Source organism: Lottia gigantea, assembly GCF_000327385.1.
Source record: "Lottia gigantea unplaced genomic scaffold LOTGIsca_44, whole genome shotgun sequence".
NCBI lineage: Eukaryota > Metazoa > Mollusca > Gastropoda > Lottiidae > Lottia > Lottia gigantea.
In genome coordinates, this window is record NW_008709540.1 from 569,187 (window position 1) to 585,934 (window position 16,748).

At 35.6% G+C, this 16,748-nt stretch overlaps 2 protein-coding genes across 2 annotated transcripts; both read left to right on the forward strand.

Moving 5' to 3' along the window:
• The first annotated feature begins 1,979 nt into the window (after positions 1–1,979).
• On the forward strand, positions 1,980–8,831 carry LOTGIDRAFT_233814 (hypothetical protein). The gene is made up of 8 exons (XM_009060714.1): positions 1,980–2,587; positions 3,938–4,021; positions 4,298–4,486; positions 5,221–5,483; positions 5,904–6,172; positions 6,587–6,720; positions 7,612–7,733; positions 8,172–8,831. Exons 1-8 carry the CDS (start codon positions 2,477–2,479, stop codon positions 8,386–8,388), a joined length of 1,389 nt encoding a protein of 462 aa, XP_009058962.1. The 5' UTR covers positions 1,980–2,476; the 3' UTR covers positions 8,389–8,831.
• A 2,022-nt stretch (positions 8,832–10,853) lies between these two features.
• Positions 10,854–13,934, forward strand: LOTGIDRAFT_233815 (hypothetical protein). Its single transcript, XM_009060715.1, has 2 exons — positions 10,854–11,397; positions 12,566–13,934. Exons 1-2 carry the CDS (start codon positions 10,924–10,926, stop codon positions 12,761–12,763), a joined length of 672 nt encoding a protein of 223 aa, XP_009058963.1. The 5' UTR covers positions 10,854–10,923; the 3' UTR covers positions 12,764–13,934.
• The last annotated feature ends 2,814 nt before the right edge of the window (positions 13,935–16,748 follow it).

Genomic DNA, 16,748 nt, shown 5'->3' on the forward strand with positions numbered 1-16,748 from the left:
TTGTAGTTTAAACCAGTGAACTATATTGTAGTTTAAACTATTAAAATGTTTAAACTAGTGAACTATATTGTAGTTTAAACTAGTGAACTGTATTGTAGTTTAAACTATTAAAATGTTTATACTAGTGAACTATATTGTAGTTTAAACCAGTGAACTATATTGTAGTTTAAACTATTGAACTATAATGTAGTTTAAACTATTGAACTATATTGTAGTTTAAACTATTAAAATGTTTAAACTAGTGAACAAGATTGTAGTTTAAACTAGTGAACTATATTGTAGTTTAAACTATTAAAATGTTTAAACTAGTGAACAATATTGTAGTTTAAACTATTGAACTATATTGTAGTTTAAACTATTAAAATGTTTAAACCAGTGAACTATATTGTAGTTTAAACCAGTGAACTATATTGTAGTTTAAACTAGTGAACTATATTGTAGTTTAAACTAGTGAACAATATTGTAGTTTAAACTAGTGAACTATATTGTAGTTTAAACTATTAAAATGTTTAAACTAGTGAACTATATTGTAGTTTAAACTATTGAACTATATTTTAGTTTAAACTATTGAACTATAATGTAGTTTAAACTATTGAACTATATTGTAGTTTATTAGCTGGTCGCTGAATTCTGAATTAGATTATTGACCAGCACTGTCACTCCACCCCTCGGACGTCAACACGGCCCCGCCACTGTCTGCAGTTTTCCTTATCCGATAAGGTGAATATAAGGTCGGACCTATTCAACTCAGTTTCAATCCTGATTTTAAAGGCCGCAGTAACGGAAATAGATGAAGGTGTGGATTACAAGACAAAATACACTTTAAAGATAAATCATTGGAAAAATTAAAATTCATGGCTTCAGGGAAAGTTTTAAAGTGGTGGTTGGTGTCCGTTTAATTCAATTGGAACGACCTTCGGCCCTACCCCCCCCCCCTCCCCCTTTATTACATCCTACCTAGTTCAGGCTACTTCCCAACATCTGGTCACTGAAAAATCATTTGTATTCAAACCTTTGGACAGTCCTGTGAGCTGGGTGACTATAGATTTTATAGGAAAACCACGTAGAAGTGAATATAATTAATCTTCTTATTATGATTATAAGCTGTCTAAATATGGTGCAGTGACTCAAATACTGTTTAGAATGGTTCAAGGTGTTCACAGGTCGATACATAAACTTAATAAAAGTTAGATAAACGTGTTTTAATTATAGTCTATGGTCTTTAACTGACTTTTGAAAAGAGGCTAAGCCTATGTACTACTCTGGAAGTCGCCAATGACCATTGACCAGTGCACGAGGAACCTTGGTATTTATGCGCTTAAGAAATCCGGAAGTAATGTAATGTAATACAAATGTAATTGTAATTTAGTCAAATTTTTGTTCTAATTCCGACCTACGTATTGATGGATGTTCCGAAAAACAACAGCAAAGCCGCAGGACAGATCCTGACTTGTTTTTGTTATTAGAACTTAAAATTGTGCTTTTATATACTTTTTTTTAATTAAGACTATATTAATATTTATAAATGGTGGTTCGATCTCGGCTTTCTCAAAGATCGACTACTAACATTTGGATTTGTTTTTGTAATTCGCAATTACTATGTTTTATTAGGACCAAAAAGTTTTGAAAATATTGTATTTTTGACCGACTTTGACGCTTTCTTGAAACAAGTGCCCTGACCTTTATTCGCTTGTGAACCGTTAAAACTCTGGTGTAAGATAACTATCGCGGATATACTAGATTATAAATGTGCTGAAAGTAGTGCCCCATTCTTTGAGACCTCCAGGGCAAACTTTGCATCGTGTGATTGGATTTTGTTTTTTGTAATTTTAACTAATCCGACAGCAAAACGAAGCCCTAAATCTAAAATAACTTTTCATATGAGGAAGTATTATCAATTATTAATCAGGAATACTAACAATGAAAAGTGATATCATTGTAACTTTTTGGCATTTTGTTCCGTAATTCACAACGACCTACAGTTTCAAATATTTAAAAAATATATGCTATTATAGTAACGTTATAGATGTTAATTTAGATGTATAAGTAGTGCTTCAGTCTGTGTTTAATAAGAAATATTCTAACAGTGGTGGTTTTATTCTGGTAATTTTGATAAACGATTGGTTTATAGAACACTCGGAAAAGTGCTTATATCTTTAGGCCTTTTCAAACAGTTTGAAATAATTTGGATGGACTTGGAAGTAGTGCCGCATTCTTGGAACTTTTAAGACCTAGTGTAATTTTTTAGTTCAATTTATTTTTGTTATTTGGATTGATGGTACAGCTATTAATCTGTTTCCAAAGACAGATTCCTTATAGTTATTATTCCTTATAGCATAATGTTATTAGTAACACCGATTACGGTGGATTAGCAGCGTGTCACCTGTATTTTTCTTGTGTTATTTGACAATCGTGCTGGATTGTTCCCGCAACATTTTATATCAGAACACTCTTACTCGCCTCCCCGTTATAAAAAATGGCTCCCGTTAGAGACGTTATGAGTCGGAGGTATAAACGTTTTTTAGCAATCGTATCATTTCCCGTTCTTGTATACATGGTTTTCTATCAAAACATCCCAGCCGTGCAGGTAAAGAAATTATCATTTATCTGTTAAAAATATAGATCTTATAGGAATTGTAAAGAGGTTTTCTAAAAACATTTATGTGTATCTGGAACACTGATAGCATCAATTTGTACCATTCCAAATTTCAATCAGACAGTGGAATTGTAGGAACCACAGAAGTCTGATTGAAAATTGGAATGGTGCAAATTTAGAAAACCTCTTAATGTTTCGTTTGGTGATTCTCAAGGTCTCTACACTTGTCATTGATGATATGTTTAGATTCTACGTAAAATCATGTTCTGAAGAATTCGGACCCAATTTGGTACAATATTAAATGATAATGATAAAAATTTCGTTGACAAGTTGAGTCAGCCTCAGAAAAAAACGGAACATCACGAATTCCATTCTAATGAGAATAATCCACGAGAACGACAAGGGACAATTAGATATGATTTGCTGTCTTTCCAACTTTGTAACGATCACCTAAGGTTCTGCACAATGTAAATCTATTTCTAACTTTGTTTGATAATACGATTCTGTCTTCTTTGTAAGTCATGAGACACCTATTAGTCAACTAAAACTCCCTTGTCTAAGTCCAGTCTAATTCGAACTAGACCAACCTTTTGATTTAACCCTGCTTTAACCAATAACATTTCTGCCCTTTGCATTTTGTGAGATAGTGAAGGAATTTGATTGGTTAAAGCAGATTAGGTCAAAAGGTTATTTTGACGAATGTTTAAGAGGTCAGTCTTTGGACCCTCACTAAAGTGGCTCAATGAAAAATAAAAGCTATAAAAAATGGAACGAAAGTTTGGCCTAATCTTAATTAGACTGAAATACCCAATCATTGCCTTGTTAGCGATATCAGAAATAGCTGGTAAGAATGCTTATTGTAATCTTCCAATCAATATTGCAAGAAATCAAATTTAAATACATTATCTCCGAAGATGATATAATTAAAATGCAAATATGGATGGTTCGTTTCGTGTTTTATCCGTGGCTTACTACACGTGCTATATTGTTTTGCATCAACTGATCTGTGAAAATTTATATTCAAGCTATTCATAAACTTCTATTCAATAAAATAATTACGGGATATTCATTGTTAAACATTGATCTGTAGTGTCTAACTACTTTTAACAGCGTTTTGAGTGACATATTGAGAGATATACCACTATTTTATACTATTTTGGTCAAAATTTGAAAGAACACTTGTTGGAGGACTGTTTCTTCTGATCATGGTTTGCAATCGGAATAACCTACACACAAAACACGAAACGAAACATGTAGATCTGTATTTCAGTCGAAAAACTTATACATATCAAGAGATTGCCATAATTTGAATATTGTGTTTTTTTGTGTTTGTATTTTTAGTTCATGTCGCAAATTAAAGAAATAGAAATGGTAAACAGAGACGGTGTATTGGTACCTTACTTACTAAACAGTGACTTAATACAGGTAAATCTGGGTCTATATTTTGGGTAGAATAAATAAAACTGACAAGATACCAAAAATAAAGTCACATATTGGTATTTATATTTTGTCCTCGATATAATATACATAAAAAGTTTAGTAAACCTCTTTATAACCACTTTAAGTCGAAGGTTTTCAACCATAGGGACTTCCACATGTAGGGACATTAGCATTTTTCTTTGGGGACATTTGATATAGACTATAGATTCTGATTTGATACAGGCTCTTAAAAAAAAATTGTTATTGTTATTTGAATTTCAGAAATTTATAGATGAAATAGAAAAAGAAAACGTGACGGTGTTTTTGATCGAACCCAGAATTTTGAATGTGATAATTCACCTGACCAACGAAATGACCATTGAAACCAATAATTTACAGATAAACAGTGACATTAACGATACACATTTTGTCTCTTTTGGTGTGACGACGGATATAGACTCAGATTTTCAGGTAAATTGCATACAACTATATGGTATGATTCTTCTGGAATATAGAGTACTATAAAATGATTTTTACTCTACACAACGTTTCAACAATTTACATTGTCATCATTAGTTTATATTGTATAGCCTACTGTTCCTGTGTTTTATAGTACACGTCGCTTCAACAATTTACATTGTCCTTATCTGTTAATAAAGTAACTACTACCAACTTGGTTTAATTGTACACAATGTTTCAACAAATTACCTTGCTATAACTATCGGTATATATGGTATGATTCTCCTGGGTTTTATTGAACTCAACGTTTCGACAATTTACATTGTTGCAATAGGTTTATATGGTATGTTTCTTCTGGGTTTTTGTACACAACGTTTCGACAATTTACATTGTTACAATAGGTTAACATGGTATGTTTCTTCTGAGTTTTAGTGTACACAACGTTTCAACAATTTACATTGTTACAATATGTTTATATGGTATGTTTCTTCTGGGTTTTAGTGTAATCAACGTTTCGACAATTTACATTGTTACAGTAGATTTATATGGTATGTTTCTTCTGGGTTTTAGTGTACACATCGTTTCGACAATTTACATTGTTACAATAGGTTTATATGGTATGTTTCTTCTGGGTTTTTGTACACAACGTTTCGACAATTTACATTGTTACAGTAGATTTATATGGTATGTTTCTTCTGGGTTGAGCTCGCATATTTAACTACGAATCTTCTTTTTACATATTTCAGAAAATTAAATTTTATGGCTTGAAACAAAATGGTTTTGAAAATTTTAAAGTGAAGGGTGTCACGTCTCGACCAGAATTCCACCAAAATAATCTTTCCCATATATTCTTGTATCATCAACTGAGACCACTGTTACTCCACCTGGTGGTATTTTATAACAGGGGAGATAACTTTATTTGGAATGACAGAATTCATCTTGTTAACCCACCAGATTGGTTGAAGACTGATCAGCTCAGTTTTGGACACAATGCTTCAGGATTTAACAAGTAGGTTGCTGATGGGTTGGTAGCAATCTGTTTAAAATTAGATTCCAATTTCGTATCTTTTTTGTTTTCTGAAATTCTAGTCTACATTGAAATCTGAGAGGTTTTCTGCTAAAGGCCTGTCCAATGATATCATTTTTAACCAATCAAAGCAGTATTGAATATCACGTAATGTTTATAAGAACAATCTACTGGACAGAATCCATGTAATGCTGAATTGTTTGCCTTGTAAAATAATAGTACATGTACTTCTTTCTTTAGCTCTGAATGAAAAAAATCAAGATATAGAACCCTTGTCCATCAAGATGGTTGTAGTATGAAATGTTCGGACATATAATGGACGAAGTTTGTCTAAATTTTACGATTTATTATAATTATGTTATCAGTCTTAGCAGTTAATCTTTCACGCTCATGTAATTTCAGTCTAGAGTTAACCCAAACTAGACTCGGCGATTTAACCCTCTTGGCGCCGTCCAATATCAGCCGATTCTTACTCCAAGATATTCCAGAATCAAGATTCATTGAATGCAATGAAACAAGAGTAAAAGAATTCTATAGAGCTAATCCTGGATTTGAAGCTACAGAGACTGGAAGGAATCGAGCTATGAGGGCTTCCAAGTTATTGAAATCATTAAAATCTACCATGGACGAAGTTGGAGTTAAATACTGGCTTTCAAGTGGAACACTATTAGGTCTGTGGTAGCTACCTCACTTGATTGATTGATGTGAAAAGTTCCTTACCTTACGGAAAATGTTTCGTAAAAATATTGTTTCGGGATTCGGGTTTCGTTTTGCTGTTCGAATCGTTTGCAGTTGGTTTCTTTATATTAGCCTAAAGTCATCTTCACAATGTCACGCTATTACGAACTGCGCCTAAACCATGACTGCAATAACCACTTTTCTTGTATCACTTAAGTTTGTAGATGTAGCCATTTGATTGGATTGTACGCCAGCGAATACAGCCAATCAGATCCTTTGAAATGAAATATCTGTGAACAATATGGCTACGCGAGTAAACGAAGGCTGACATTGTGAAGATGGTTAAATGAAAAACTCTCTGCAATCGCATTTCCCTTTTCTATTATTCTGTGTTTTTTGTCGTCTAGGCTGGTTTCGTCAATGTGGATTTATCTCTTATACAAGTGATATGGATTTTGAAGTTTATATCAAAGATTACACTCCAGATATACTGACGACCTTTAAATCTCACGGTTTCCGCCAAAGGCGCCAGCTCGGTAGGGTAAGTATTTCAACCTGTAAACTCACCAGCTGGGTAGGGTAAGTATTTCAACCTGTATACTCGCCAGCTCCATAGGGTAAATATTTCATCCTGCAAGCTCGCCAGCTCGGTAGGATATTCCAGCTTGTAAACTCGCCAGCACATGCAGTAGGGTAAGTATTTCAACCCGTAAACTCGCCAGCTCTATAGGGTAAATATTTCAACCCGTAAACTCGCCAGCTCGGTAGGGTAAGTATTTCAACCTGTAAACTCTCCAGCTCGGTAGGGTAAATATTCCAGCTTGTAAACTCGCCAGCACAGTAGGGTAAGTATTTCAACCCGTAAACTCGCCAGCTCTATAGGGTAAATATTTCAACCCGTGAACTCGCCAACTCGATAGGGTAAATATTTCATCCCGCAAACTCGCCAGCTCGGTAGGGTAAGTTCTCCAACCTGTAAACTCACCAGCTCGGTAGGGTAAGTATTGCAACCGTAAACTGACCAGCTCGGTAGGGTAGGTATTTCAACCCGTAAAATCGCCAGCTCGGTAGGGTAGGTATTTCAACCCGTAAAATCGCCAGCTCGGTAGGGTAGGTATTTCAACCCGTAAACTCGCCAGCTCGGTAGGGTAGGTATTTCAACCCGTAAACTCGCCAGCTCGGTAGGGTAGGTATTTCAACCCGTAAACTGACCAGCTCGGTAGGGTAGGTATTTCAACCTGTAAACTCGTCAGCTCGGTAGGGTAAGTATTTCAACCAGGTTAAAGATCCTTCGAAAGATGGAAATCGAAAAAGAGCAGCTAATTCTGCTGTTCTTGCGAATTTCCCCTCATTGCACATGGCATGGCTTGCCTTCATTAACCCATTAAGTGCCCAAAAGTAGGATACAAAACTCATTGTGTTTATATTGTAGTTAAATGATAGTTTTGAGATGACATTTAATAAACAAGGGCTAACAATGGATGTGTTTTATGTGTATGAAGAACCGGACCATATTTGGGTTGGCGGTGTTGGATTACGAGGCGAAAAATACAGGTAGAATAAAAGAAAATGGGAAATATTACATTGTATTGTCATCTAATAACATGCAATTATCAAAACACAGATTTGAATGTTTCATAGTCTCTGACACCCAGACTATACCAGTCTACGACGAGGATGTACGTAGACGAATGAATGATACAGGCTAGAGGTTCAGTTTTCGGTTTGTTCTGCAGCAAACGATATCCGTGAAAGCAATCGTATCTACGGCGAATGACAATGAAATTATCTCATGTAACTAACATCTATATTGTAACTTCCGCCTAACAAGTAAAGAAGATTTTCTTGCTGCTGCATTGTCAGGCGTAGCGAGAATGGCTACCGTAGATATGATTGCCGTGAAAGTTGTTTCAGTTTCAACCATCTAGTTGAACCACCGATAGATATACTACCGACGAAACACGTAGATTCGTATTTAATTTCTCATTCCAGGTTTACCTTCCCTATTATAACCCTATGTTGGGGTGAGCTATTGGGCGTGGCTGTCCGTGTACCGTGCGACACGCCGAACTATCTTGTCACTGTGTACGGGACCAACTGGACGGCGCCCGTTACTCGATGGCGCTGGTCGGAGAGCCCAAGAAATATCAAAAAAGTAGGACAATGGACACGAGAAGAAATGAAAGAGACTATGAAGTATATGGGATAGCAAAAGAAAATTTTTTTTACGAGCATAACAACTTAATTAGGTTCAGAAGAATCCTCTCCACCAGCTGGTCCATGGACAAAATCTCTTTGTAATGATATTTCCCGGATTATCTGTACCAATGAGATGATTTATTAATGGTCAAGGGAATTACACATGCCGACCAAGAATAGAACTCTCAACCACTATTTGTTCATTAAATGAGACTTGGTCCCTTTTATAAGACTATTCGAACCATTGACGCTAAAAACATTGTAATCGTAGCATTGAAAGTTTTGGAATATTTCTATGATGACTACATGGTATTGGGTGATTTATCGAGTAAAAGGATGAATTTCTAGTGAACTAAAATCGGTCTGTAGAGTTACAGATTTATCTCCCTTGGTATATATTTTGTATTGTCAGTTTTATTGGGTTTTATTACCATATAAATATCTGTTGGTTTCTTTTTATGGAGTTTTCTTCCTATTCATAGACTCATACCACTAAAACATTTAATGCTAATGGTGGTCGTGCTTGGGGTTTTCGCATGCCCATTTTTGACTAATTTTTGGTCTAGATTTCTGATTTGATGCTGCCCTTGCAGACTTCGATCTTGTTCGGAAATGTTTAATCTGTAGAAATTCTTGAGCTAGTCAAAATGAAAGTAGACAACTACATTTTATCAACATCCGCTCGACTGTCACTGTACACAAAACTAATATTTTTAGGATTATCCTTCCGCATGAAAATCATCATCATCTCACAAAACCTGAAAAAAAACGCAATTTTAGACATTAAATTCCAAAAGTAGACCAAACATTAGTAAACTATAGGCATGCAAAAACCCCAAAAGGGAGGGAGAAAGAGAATTTCAAGACATAGCACGGACTAGATTCATATAGTCATTTACCTATACTTAATAGTAGTTATCTACCATCTCTTGATGTAACTTGAAAACTTCGTTACACACAATTCAACTGTAAGTTCCACTCTTTATCCTCTTTGTAGACAAGTGAATTCCCAAAAGATTTTAAAGTTGGGGTCCAAAACCGGGCTAGCCTCTTTTATTCACCCTGCACAGTGGCGGCCCTGATTCTCGAGACTGGGGGTACAACTAGGAAGTGGAATGACTTAATTGTGCATTCTGACGGGTAGTAAGGGGCAAAAACGTAAAAAAAATCATATACTTACAAATATATTGGGGGTGCAATTGTGGGTACAACTCATTTTTCTAAGGAAAAATGAAAAAAACTGTACCTCCATTGGCGCCGCCTTAATAATGATAATAATCAGTTTAATAGGGTAAGAAATAAGGCGAAAGAGCCTTTCTTGCATTTCACCCAGCTTATACACATAGAAACAAAATTAATCAGCAACAAATGACCCTGCACCAAGATGGCGACAATCAAACGAGCTTCTTTAACGTGTAACAGTAGAAATAGAAATATTTCAAGTGCCAAGAATTAATGTTAATGTTGATTCTATGTCTAAATTTAGAATGATGCCAACCCAAATTTACTTTTTCATGTTTCTGGCGAATCTGGTATCAAGGTTTGCAATCGAAATCGTCTGTCTACTATATATTTCTTTGGAAATTAACTCTAACATTCCAAAGCCAATTAAATAAAGCGAAAGAGAAAGAAGACGTCCTATTGTCTTCACCTGATTGGGCTAATGAAGACGGGAAATTTTGTCAGGACAGCGGCATCATAAGAAAAGATCAAGCGCGACAAATATCACAAAAACATGGAGACATTATTTTCGATTCGATATCTGATTGTACAAAACAATTTGCAGTCAAACTTCAGGAGATCAATGTGTTTATTAAAACAAATGGTTTATATCCGCCTTTTTTAACTAATTTAAAAATACGTTTGTTATACGTTATTGCCTCAAAACATGTGTCAAAATGTAAATTTCAAATTTAACCTCGACAATTGTCATCCCCACATTTAGTCAGTCTGTCCCCTATTGATGCCCACAGTCTCGGAAGGCTGACACCGCCATTGCTCTTCAGAAATATGTAAGTCATGTCATTCTAATGGATTAAGCGTCTTATTCTTTTTCACCTGATTTGGGCAACAGAAGATAGACAATCTAGTGTCGTGTACAATGAGGGAAAATTTACCTGGTGAGACTACTCTTTTAGAACTTCCAACTGTCTTTCATATGCACACCTTTAAAGATATGGGACCATGACAAATGATCACATAAAGAGTCTGGGGAACCATTTAAATCTCTGTAAGAAATAGTTTCATAACTAGTATATGAGACAAGGAACATACCTGACTGAAAATAGCGAGGTATCTCGACTGTTTAATTCTAGAGGTAAGTTAAAATGGTGGAGTAGGAAGGTGGGGATCATGAAATTGTTAACGAGTTTTCGCTGATTGGTTGACTTTATCTCGGTAATCATCGACACATTCCGTCATCTTCCGTCAATTATTTAAATCAAGAACTGAATATTTTATTTCACTTCTCTTGGTGTTAGTTGTAATAATCTGATCATTTTTATAAACACGTCCATTCTAGACCATTGGATATATTCTCAACAACATGTCTTCACAGCGACCGGAAATCCCCGAGGGTTATTTAGGGGCCCAGGAAGCCCTAAAGGATGCCGGCATGACGCCATCAAGTCATGAAAAAGACGAATTTGTGATTCTGGAAAACGAAGTGGAGATAAAGTTTAAAGTGGCCGCGCCAGTGAAAGCGACAACCAATTTGATCCAAGTACGAACTGAAAAAGATATCAATGAATATGTTTTTGTCCAATCGGATGAAAATAGCATCAGTTTTTGTGTCAGTGTTCCTGAATCGGGATGGTATAAATTTCAAATCTTCGCCTTGGCGAAATCCAACGAATCCAAATCGTTACCTAATGTATTTAACTATTTAATCCATTGTAAACAAGCGCTAAAATCGGTGTACCCTTGTCCTAAACAGTTTGCTATTTGGAAAGATGGATGTCGATTGTATGAACCAATGGTGCTAAATTCCAACGTTCGACTGAGGAGCGTACCTTTTAAGGTAAGAATATGGAGATTCCATTTTTATTTATCGCTATTGAATCAGGTTTTCTGTCCTGAAAAGTTTTAAATGAAATAGAGTTTACATCCCACTTGTATACACGGGATTGGTCTAATGAAGATTGAACGCCCTGCATTATGCAATGAGGGAAATTGTGCAATGACTTCAATTATTAACTCGCGGAAATCCTAAAGATTAAAATTCGAACGACTTTTTTCCCTTACTAGCCCCTCTGACCCGTTCATTGGCTAAAGAATCCCAGTCGAAAGATAAAAAAGCAATGAAATATGTTAAAACAGAACCGTAGCCAGACTTGATTGTTCGGAGGGACAAGTAATATGTCAGGAGGGGCAATGGTGTATGGTGTTTAGTTGTAGTAATGGAATTGGTCGGTTATCAGAAACACTTAGTTTTAGTGGAATAACAGGAACCACAGACGCTAGATCGAAAATTGGAATGGTGCAAAATGATGCTATCAGTTTCTCCGATACATATAGAAAATTTAGAAAAACCTCTTTACAATCCCTTTAATGTCAGTGATAAAATTACTCACTGTAAAAAAAACATGAAAACATTTTTATCTTAAAAACCTTGGCAGATTGACTTCGCCAGGAATTCTGAAAATTCTTGAAGAAATAAACTAATAAGCTATTTTGATCCTGTCTACCAAGTTGAAATATTTAAAGCAACTTATATACAGGGTTCAATTCCCTGACTGATCTAGACGATTACTTTGAACATTTCAATCAGTAAGCACTTGGGAGGGACCGAAGCATGTCAGAGGGGCTGACAGGTAAAAAACGATCTTGGCACTATGATGTCCCTAGTTCTTATCTTCTAACATTGATTCTAGGACATCCTAGCGCTAAGATCGTTTCGGGAATACGTGGTCATGCAACATTTCCCTCTTTGCACATGTACTACACATTTGGGTGCTGGATTATACAAACATAATCGGAGTCTGTTACAGGCTGAACACGTATAAGGGGCTGTAAAGAGGTTTTTCTGTGTATAGGGTAGATATCGAATACCCATAAAAAGAAAACTAGACAACCTGTTTGCAATACCTTTGATATTGAAAATGAGTGGTTCAACTGATTTCTGACAAATGATGTTGACGTTCTTTGCAGACGATTAAGATTAAAGATTACTTATTTTATATTTCCAGGTTCGAATTCCCAAAGCCAATGCCGTAGCCGTGGTCGTTGACGGGGAGTGGACGCATCTTGACAAGAAGGGTGACGGAGTATTTGAAGGCAAGATGGATTTGGATAAGTACAGAAATAAAGACGTCAAACTCACACTTAATGGTAACTTTGAAGACGACGAAACCAAATTCGCCACACTTTTGGAATATAAGCTTTAAAACTATTTAGTTAGACTATGTTATGCTAGCTTCGTTACGGTAGGGAATAGAGTAGGCAGAAAAAACGTTCTTATTATTGAATTTAAAATACTATTACCAGGGAAGCTTTCTATTTAAAGGCGCCGCGAGTTAACACCTGAATTAATCCATAGATGCTAATTCTTGGAAGCCTTAATATGAATTATTGACTAAAATATCTATCAGGGGCTGGTAAGAGACAGCTAGTTTCGGATTAGAAATGTTTTCGTAATGTTTTCTAAATTTTAAAAGCATAATGGCATGGAATATGAGCACATGGAATATGAGCACATGGAATATGAGCACATGGAATATGAGCACATGGAATATGAGCACATGGAATATGAGCACATGCAGCACGCTAGCCATGACGTTTTGTAATTTAGCCTTAAAAATGATTTAGAAGTGCTGACGTCACAGATAAGACATTGGAACAATTCCACGAACTCTATTACATTTTACAAACATTTAAAAAGATAAAAACACAGCACATTAACGATGGTGATACCGATTGAAATTTAATTCGTAGCCGAAATATTAGAAACAGTTTTTGTTATATTCATTATGTTTTAGTGTTTGTTTAATGTTTATTGTATTTTTGCTTAAATTTGCATTTTAATCAGCTTTTTACAATCATAACTTTTAACAGAGAGCTAGTGATGTTTCCAGGATCCATTCATCTTCACACTGTCAAGCTAAACTGTGTCTTATACCTTGGATTGGCTGTATTCGTTATTGTCCAATCCAAGCGAATCGCTGCATTCACAAACCTCTGTGATACGAGAAAGGTGGATAAGTATTAGCGGAATTAATAGCTTGACATTGTGAAGATGTGATTCATTAATTTTAGAACGAATGGGATTCAGGATTGTCAATAGAAACTCACAGCTCCAGGCATTTTAAAACTCAACGATTAGAAAATTGGTTGCGTAGGGGGCGCAAAGTCGGGACAGCTTTAGTTCTGGGGCACCATCCCCTTAGCAACGCCAAGTTGTTGAATTTTAGATATAAAGGAATGTATTTAATAAAGTTCGACTCTAAGTCTAGCAAATTTTTTGCTATTTTTTGTGGTCATTTCTGTTTGTATTACGGTTGAATTACTTTATGTTCTACATTGTTTCTATTCGGTCTTATTAAAAATTTCTTTTTTTTATTTCTGTGTATTTTTGACGACACTGAAGCATTATGTAGATCTCTGGTTTCCAACTATGTGGTCGCTTGAAACTTTCGTTTTGATTTTTGGACTATGATTCCCCACCCTTATCAGCTCCCACATCCCTAGATCAATCACTTAAACCCCACAACAATGGTTATTGACAAAAGGTCGTGGCTGTTACACGTTCATATTGTAAAACATGCTCTAGAGGTCCTGAAATTATTCATTCTTCTCCTACAGTAGTTAGTCACATCCCCGACACCCCAACCCTACATCGCTAGGCGGAGAAAACACCCTAGGTTGGGAACCAGGGTCCTAGTGGACAATGAGTCGATTGTCTGACTGGATAATTTGTAATCATAATCCTTTGCTGAGATAATATACAACACACCTGAAACTCCCATATTATAACCCCCATTTCGAAACCAAGCTTGCTTGATGAGGATTTTATATCTGAAACACGTGTGAACATCAGCTTCTAATGAGGTCTTGTCAATGCATTGAAAACCAGAAAGACTAGAGCAATGTAACCCAAACTTAATTGCTTCACACATACAAACTTCTCCCATAAATATTCATTATGTTTCATGGTTATTTTGAGATAGAAAACAGATTGAATCTAAAACAAGCATATTATCTGTATATTAAATAGAATATACAATATGTTTATCATGTGTTACAACACAGATTTTTATCTCAACAGGTAATTACGTGCGTTAAAGGGATTCAAAATTTGTCCGGGATACGTAGAGCTTCTATATTCATCTGTTCAATTTCCCGTCTGTCGTTCAAGTTAATAAAGAAAACTTTACTTTAAAAATGGGTTCCCTTATTTTCATTCATGAAAATGGAAATGCTAATACTTGACTTGGACAAATACCAGTTTGTCTCACATGTCTATGATTAATTAATGACCGATCAAGAGAGTTCACAAAGTCTTATTTGTTTATCCAGACTAAACATACACGGACATTTATGATTGGTAAAAACTCTTAATTAGATCAAACTAGCCAGGTCTTGGTCGTTGTACAGGGGATATTCTGGGTACAGTAAAGTCTGTATTAGGTTTTAACATAGTGTTTTAATAAGGTGATTCAGATCTTTCATCTTTATCCAACTTGCTCGCATGATGGAGCAGAAAATTATATACAGGAATGGGAACGAAGTAGGTCTTCCCAGTAGAGGATTAGCAATTAGGTTTCGGACGTGCCTTTAAGACTATTTCAAATCCATCATCCACCATTTTTTCCCAAACATCCCCCCCCCCCCCCACCTCCTGTGGCTATTACATTAGATGGTACACTATCTTTAAAACCAATTAAACTCCAAGCTATAGCCAAATGGTTTCCATTAAAAACTTTAATAAAAGTGTGGAGAAATGTCGATAAGAATAATATGTTAAAATATTGAATTTATCAGATAATAATATTAGGTTTTACCTACAACACATTTATTATAAAGAGAATAACAGCAATAGATTGTGGGGTATCTTTCCTTGGAGGATACTGATTTGCCAAACCTACGTACCAAATAATTATTATTAGCTATATGTGGACTCTCTGTCAGGGATACCGGGTTGACAAACCTAAATACCAAATGTGGAATCTGTTTTCCAAGTGAAGTTGATTTTACAAATTCCAATTATACATGATTAGCTCTGTGAACACTCTGAAAAGGATGCTGATTTTACATCCCTAGATATCAAATAGACATTATTAGCTATGTCGACTCCAAATACGACAAAAACGTTATGAGCTTTGTGAACTCTCTGAAACACACCTAAACACTAAATATACATTATAAGCTATGTGGATTCTCTAAAATTAATGCTGAGTTGACAAAACCAATCATTGTTCTAAATTTGTTAACGTCAAAAGCAAACTAAAGTCGAAAATAAGTTTGAACATAGCAAATTTTAACCTTTCAAAGCTGTTGAAAATCAGGAAACAATGAGTCGAGAAAAAACTTTATTTATTCAATATCATTAGATATAAAAGATATAAGAAAAGTTGGACAGAAGACTGCATTTCATGAGCTCAATAACACGAAATAACGTATAATGATTCTAACTTAGAAGTAAAAATTTATTTCTCTGTAGGAACCATACGTAGTTTAATATGGAAACCAATTAGGTGTAGAAAGAAGGCTATAAACAGCACTTTATTTGTACTGAAGTTTAAAAGGTGAAATACTTGTTAATACGTGGATTATTGAGATGTTTTCACCAGATAGTACCAGCTGTCATCACCTGTTATATCTGATAGAAACAACCATACATACCAGGTAATAGAACATTATACAGACTGAACAAACATCAACAGACCTGAATATAACTTTACATAGAAGACATCCCAGATCAGAGAGGCGTTACACACGTTCATGAGCGGATGCCTTGATATTAAGGCTAGCGCACCCGAGAGCTCCCAGCTGAGCAAAATTTCATTCGTGCCTCTCAGCTAAGCTCGTAGCTCTCGTGTGCGCGGAGTTTTCGTAAGGTTTTTTTCATTCGAGGCATTAAGGAAATTATCTGTCGTGTTTGATAATTTTTTCCTCGAATGAAAATACCTTACCGTGTGCGCACTCGAAGATCTTAGCTTTCAACTTTGAACTGGGGCGCATGCACTAGCACGTGATCAAACAAAAATGGCTGCGCCCATCGGTGAATGCGAGTTTGAATCCATCGGCGTATCCATAGCTTACGACAGCTTGCAAGAACAAAAGAAGAAGTAAAATTTCTTCATATTCTGAATCATTCGAAGGATTGTCGACGTCCGACATTTTGTTTAAGTCACGTGAGAATATCACGTGATC

Bases quoted from the DNA above. Each gene is read 5' to 3' on its own strand.
- LOTGIDRAFT_233814 (XM_009060714.1), top strand. From the start codon at position 2,477: ATGGCTCCCGTTAGAGACGTTATGAGTCGGAGGTATAAACGTTTTTTA. The intron at 4,487-5,220 runs GTAAATTGCATA...TACATATTTCAG, and splicing joins ATATAGACTCAGATTTTCAG to AAAATTAAATTTTATGGCTT. The intron at 5,484-5,903 runs GTAGGTTGCTGA...ATGTAATTTCAG, and splicing joins AATGCTTCAGGATTTAACAA to TCTAGAGTTAACCCAAACTA.
- LOTGIDRAFT_233815 (XM_009060715.1), top strand. From the start codon at position 10,924: ATGTCTTCACAGCGACCGGAAATCCCCGAGGGTTATTTAGGGGCCCAG. The intron at 11,398-12,565 runs GTAAGAATATGG...TTATATTTCCAG, and splicing joins TGAGGAGCGTACCTTTTAAG to GTTCGAATTCCCAAAGCCAA.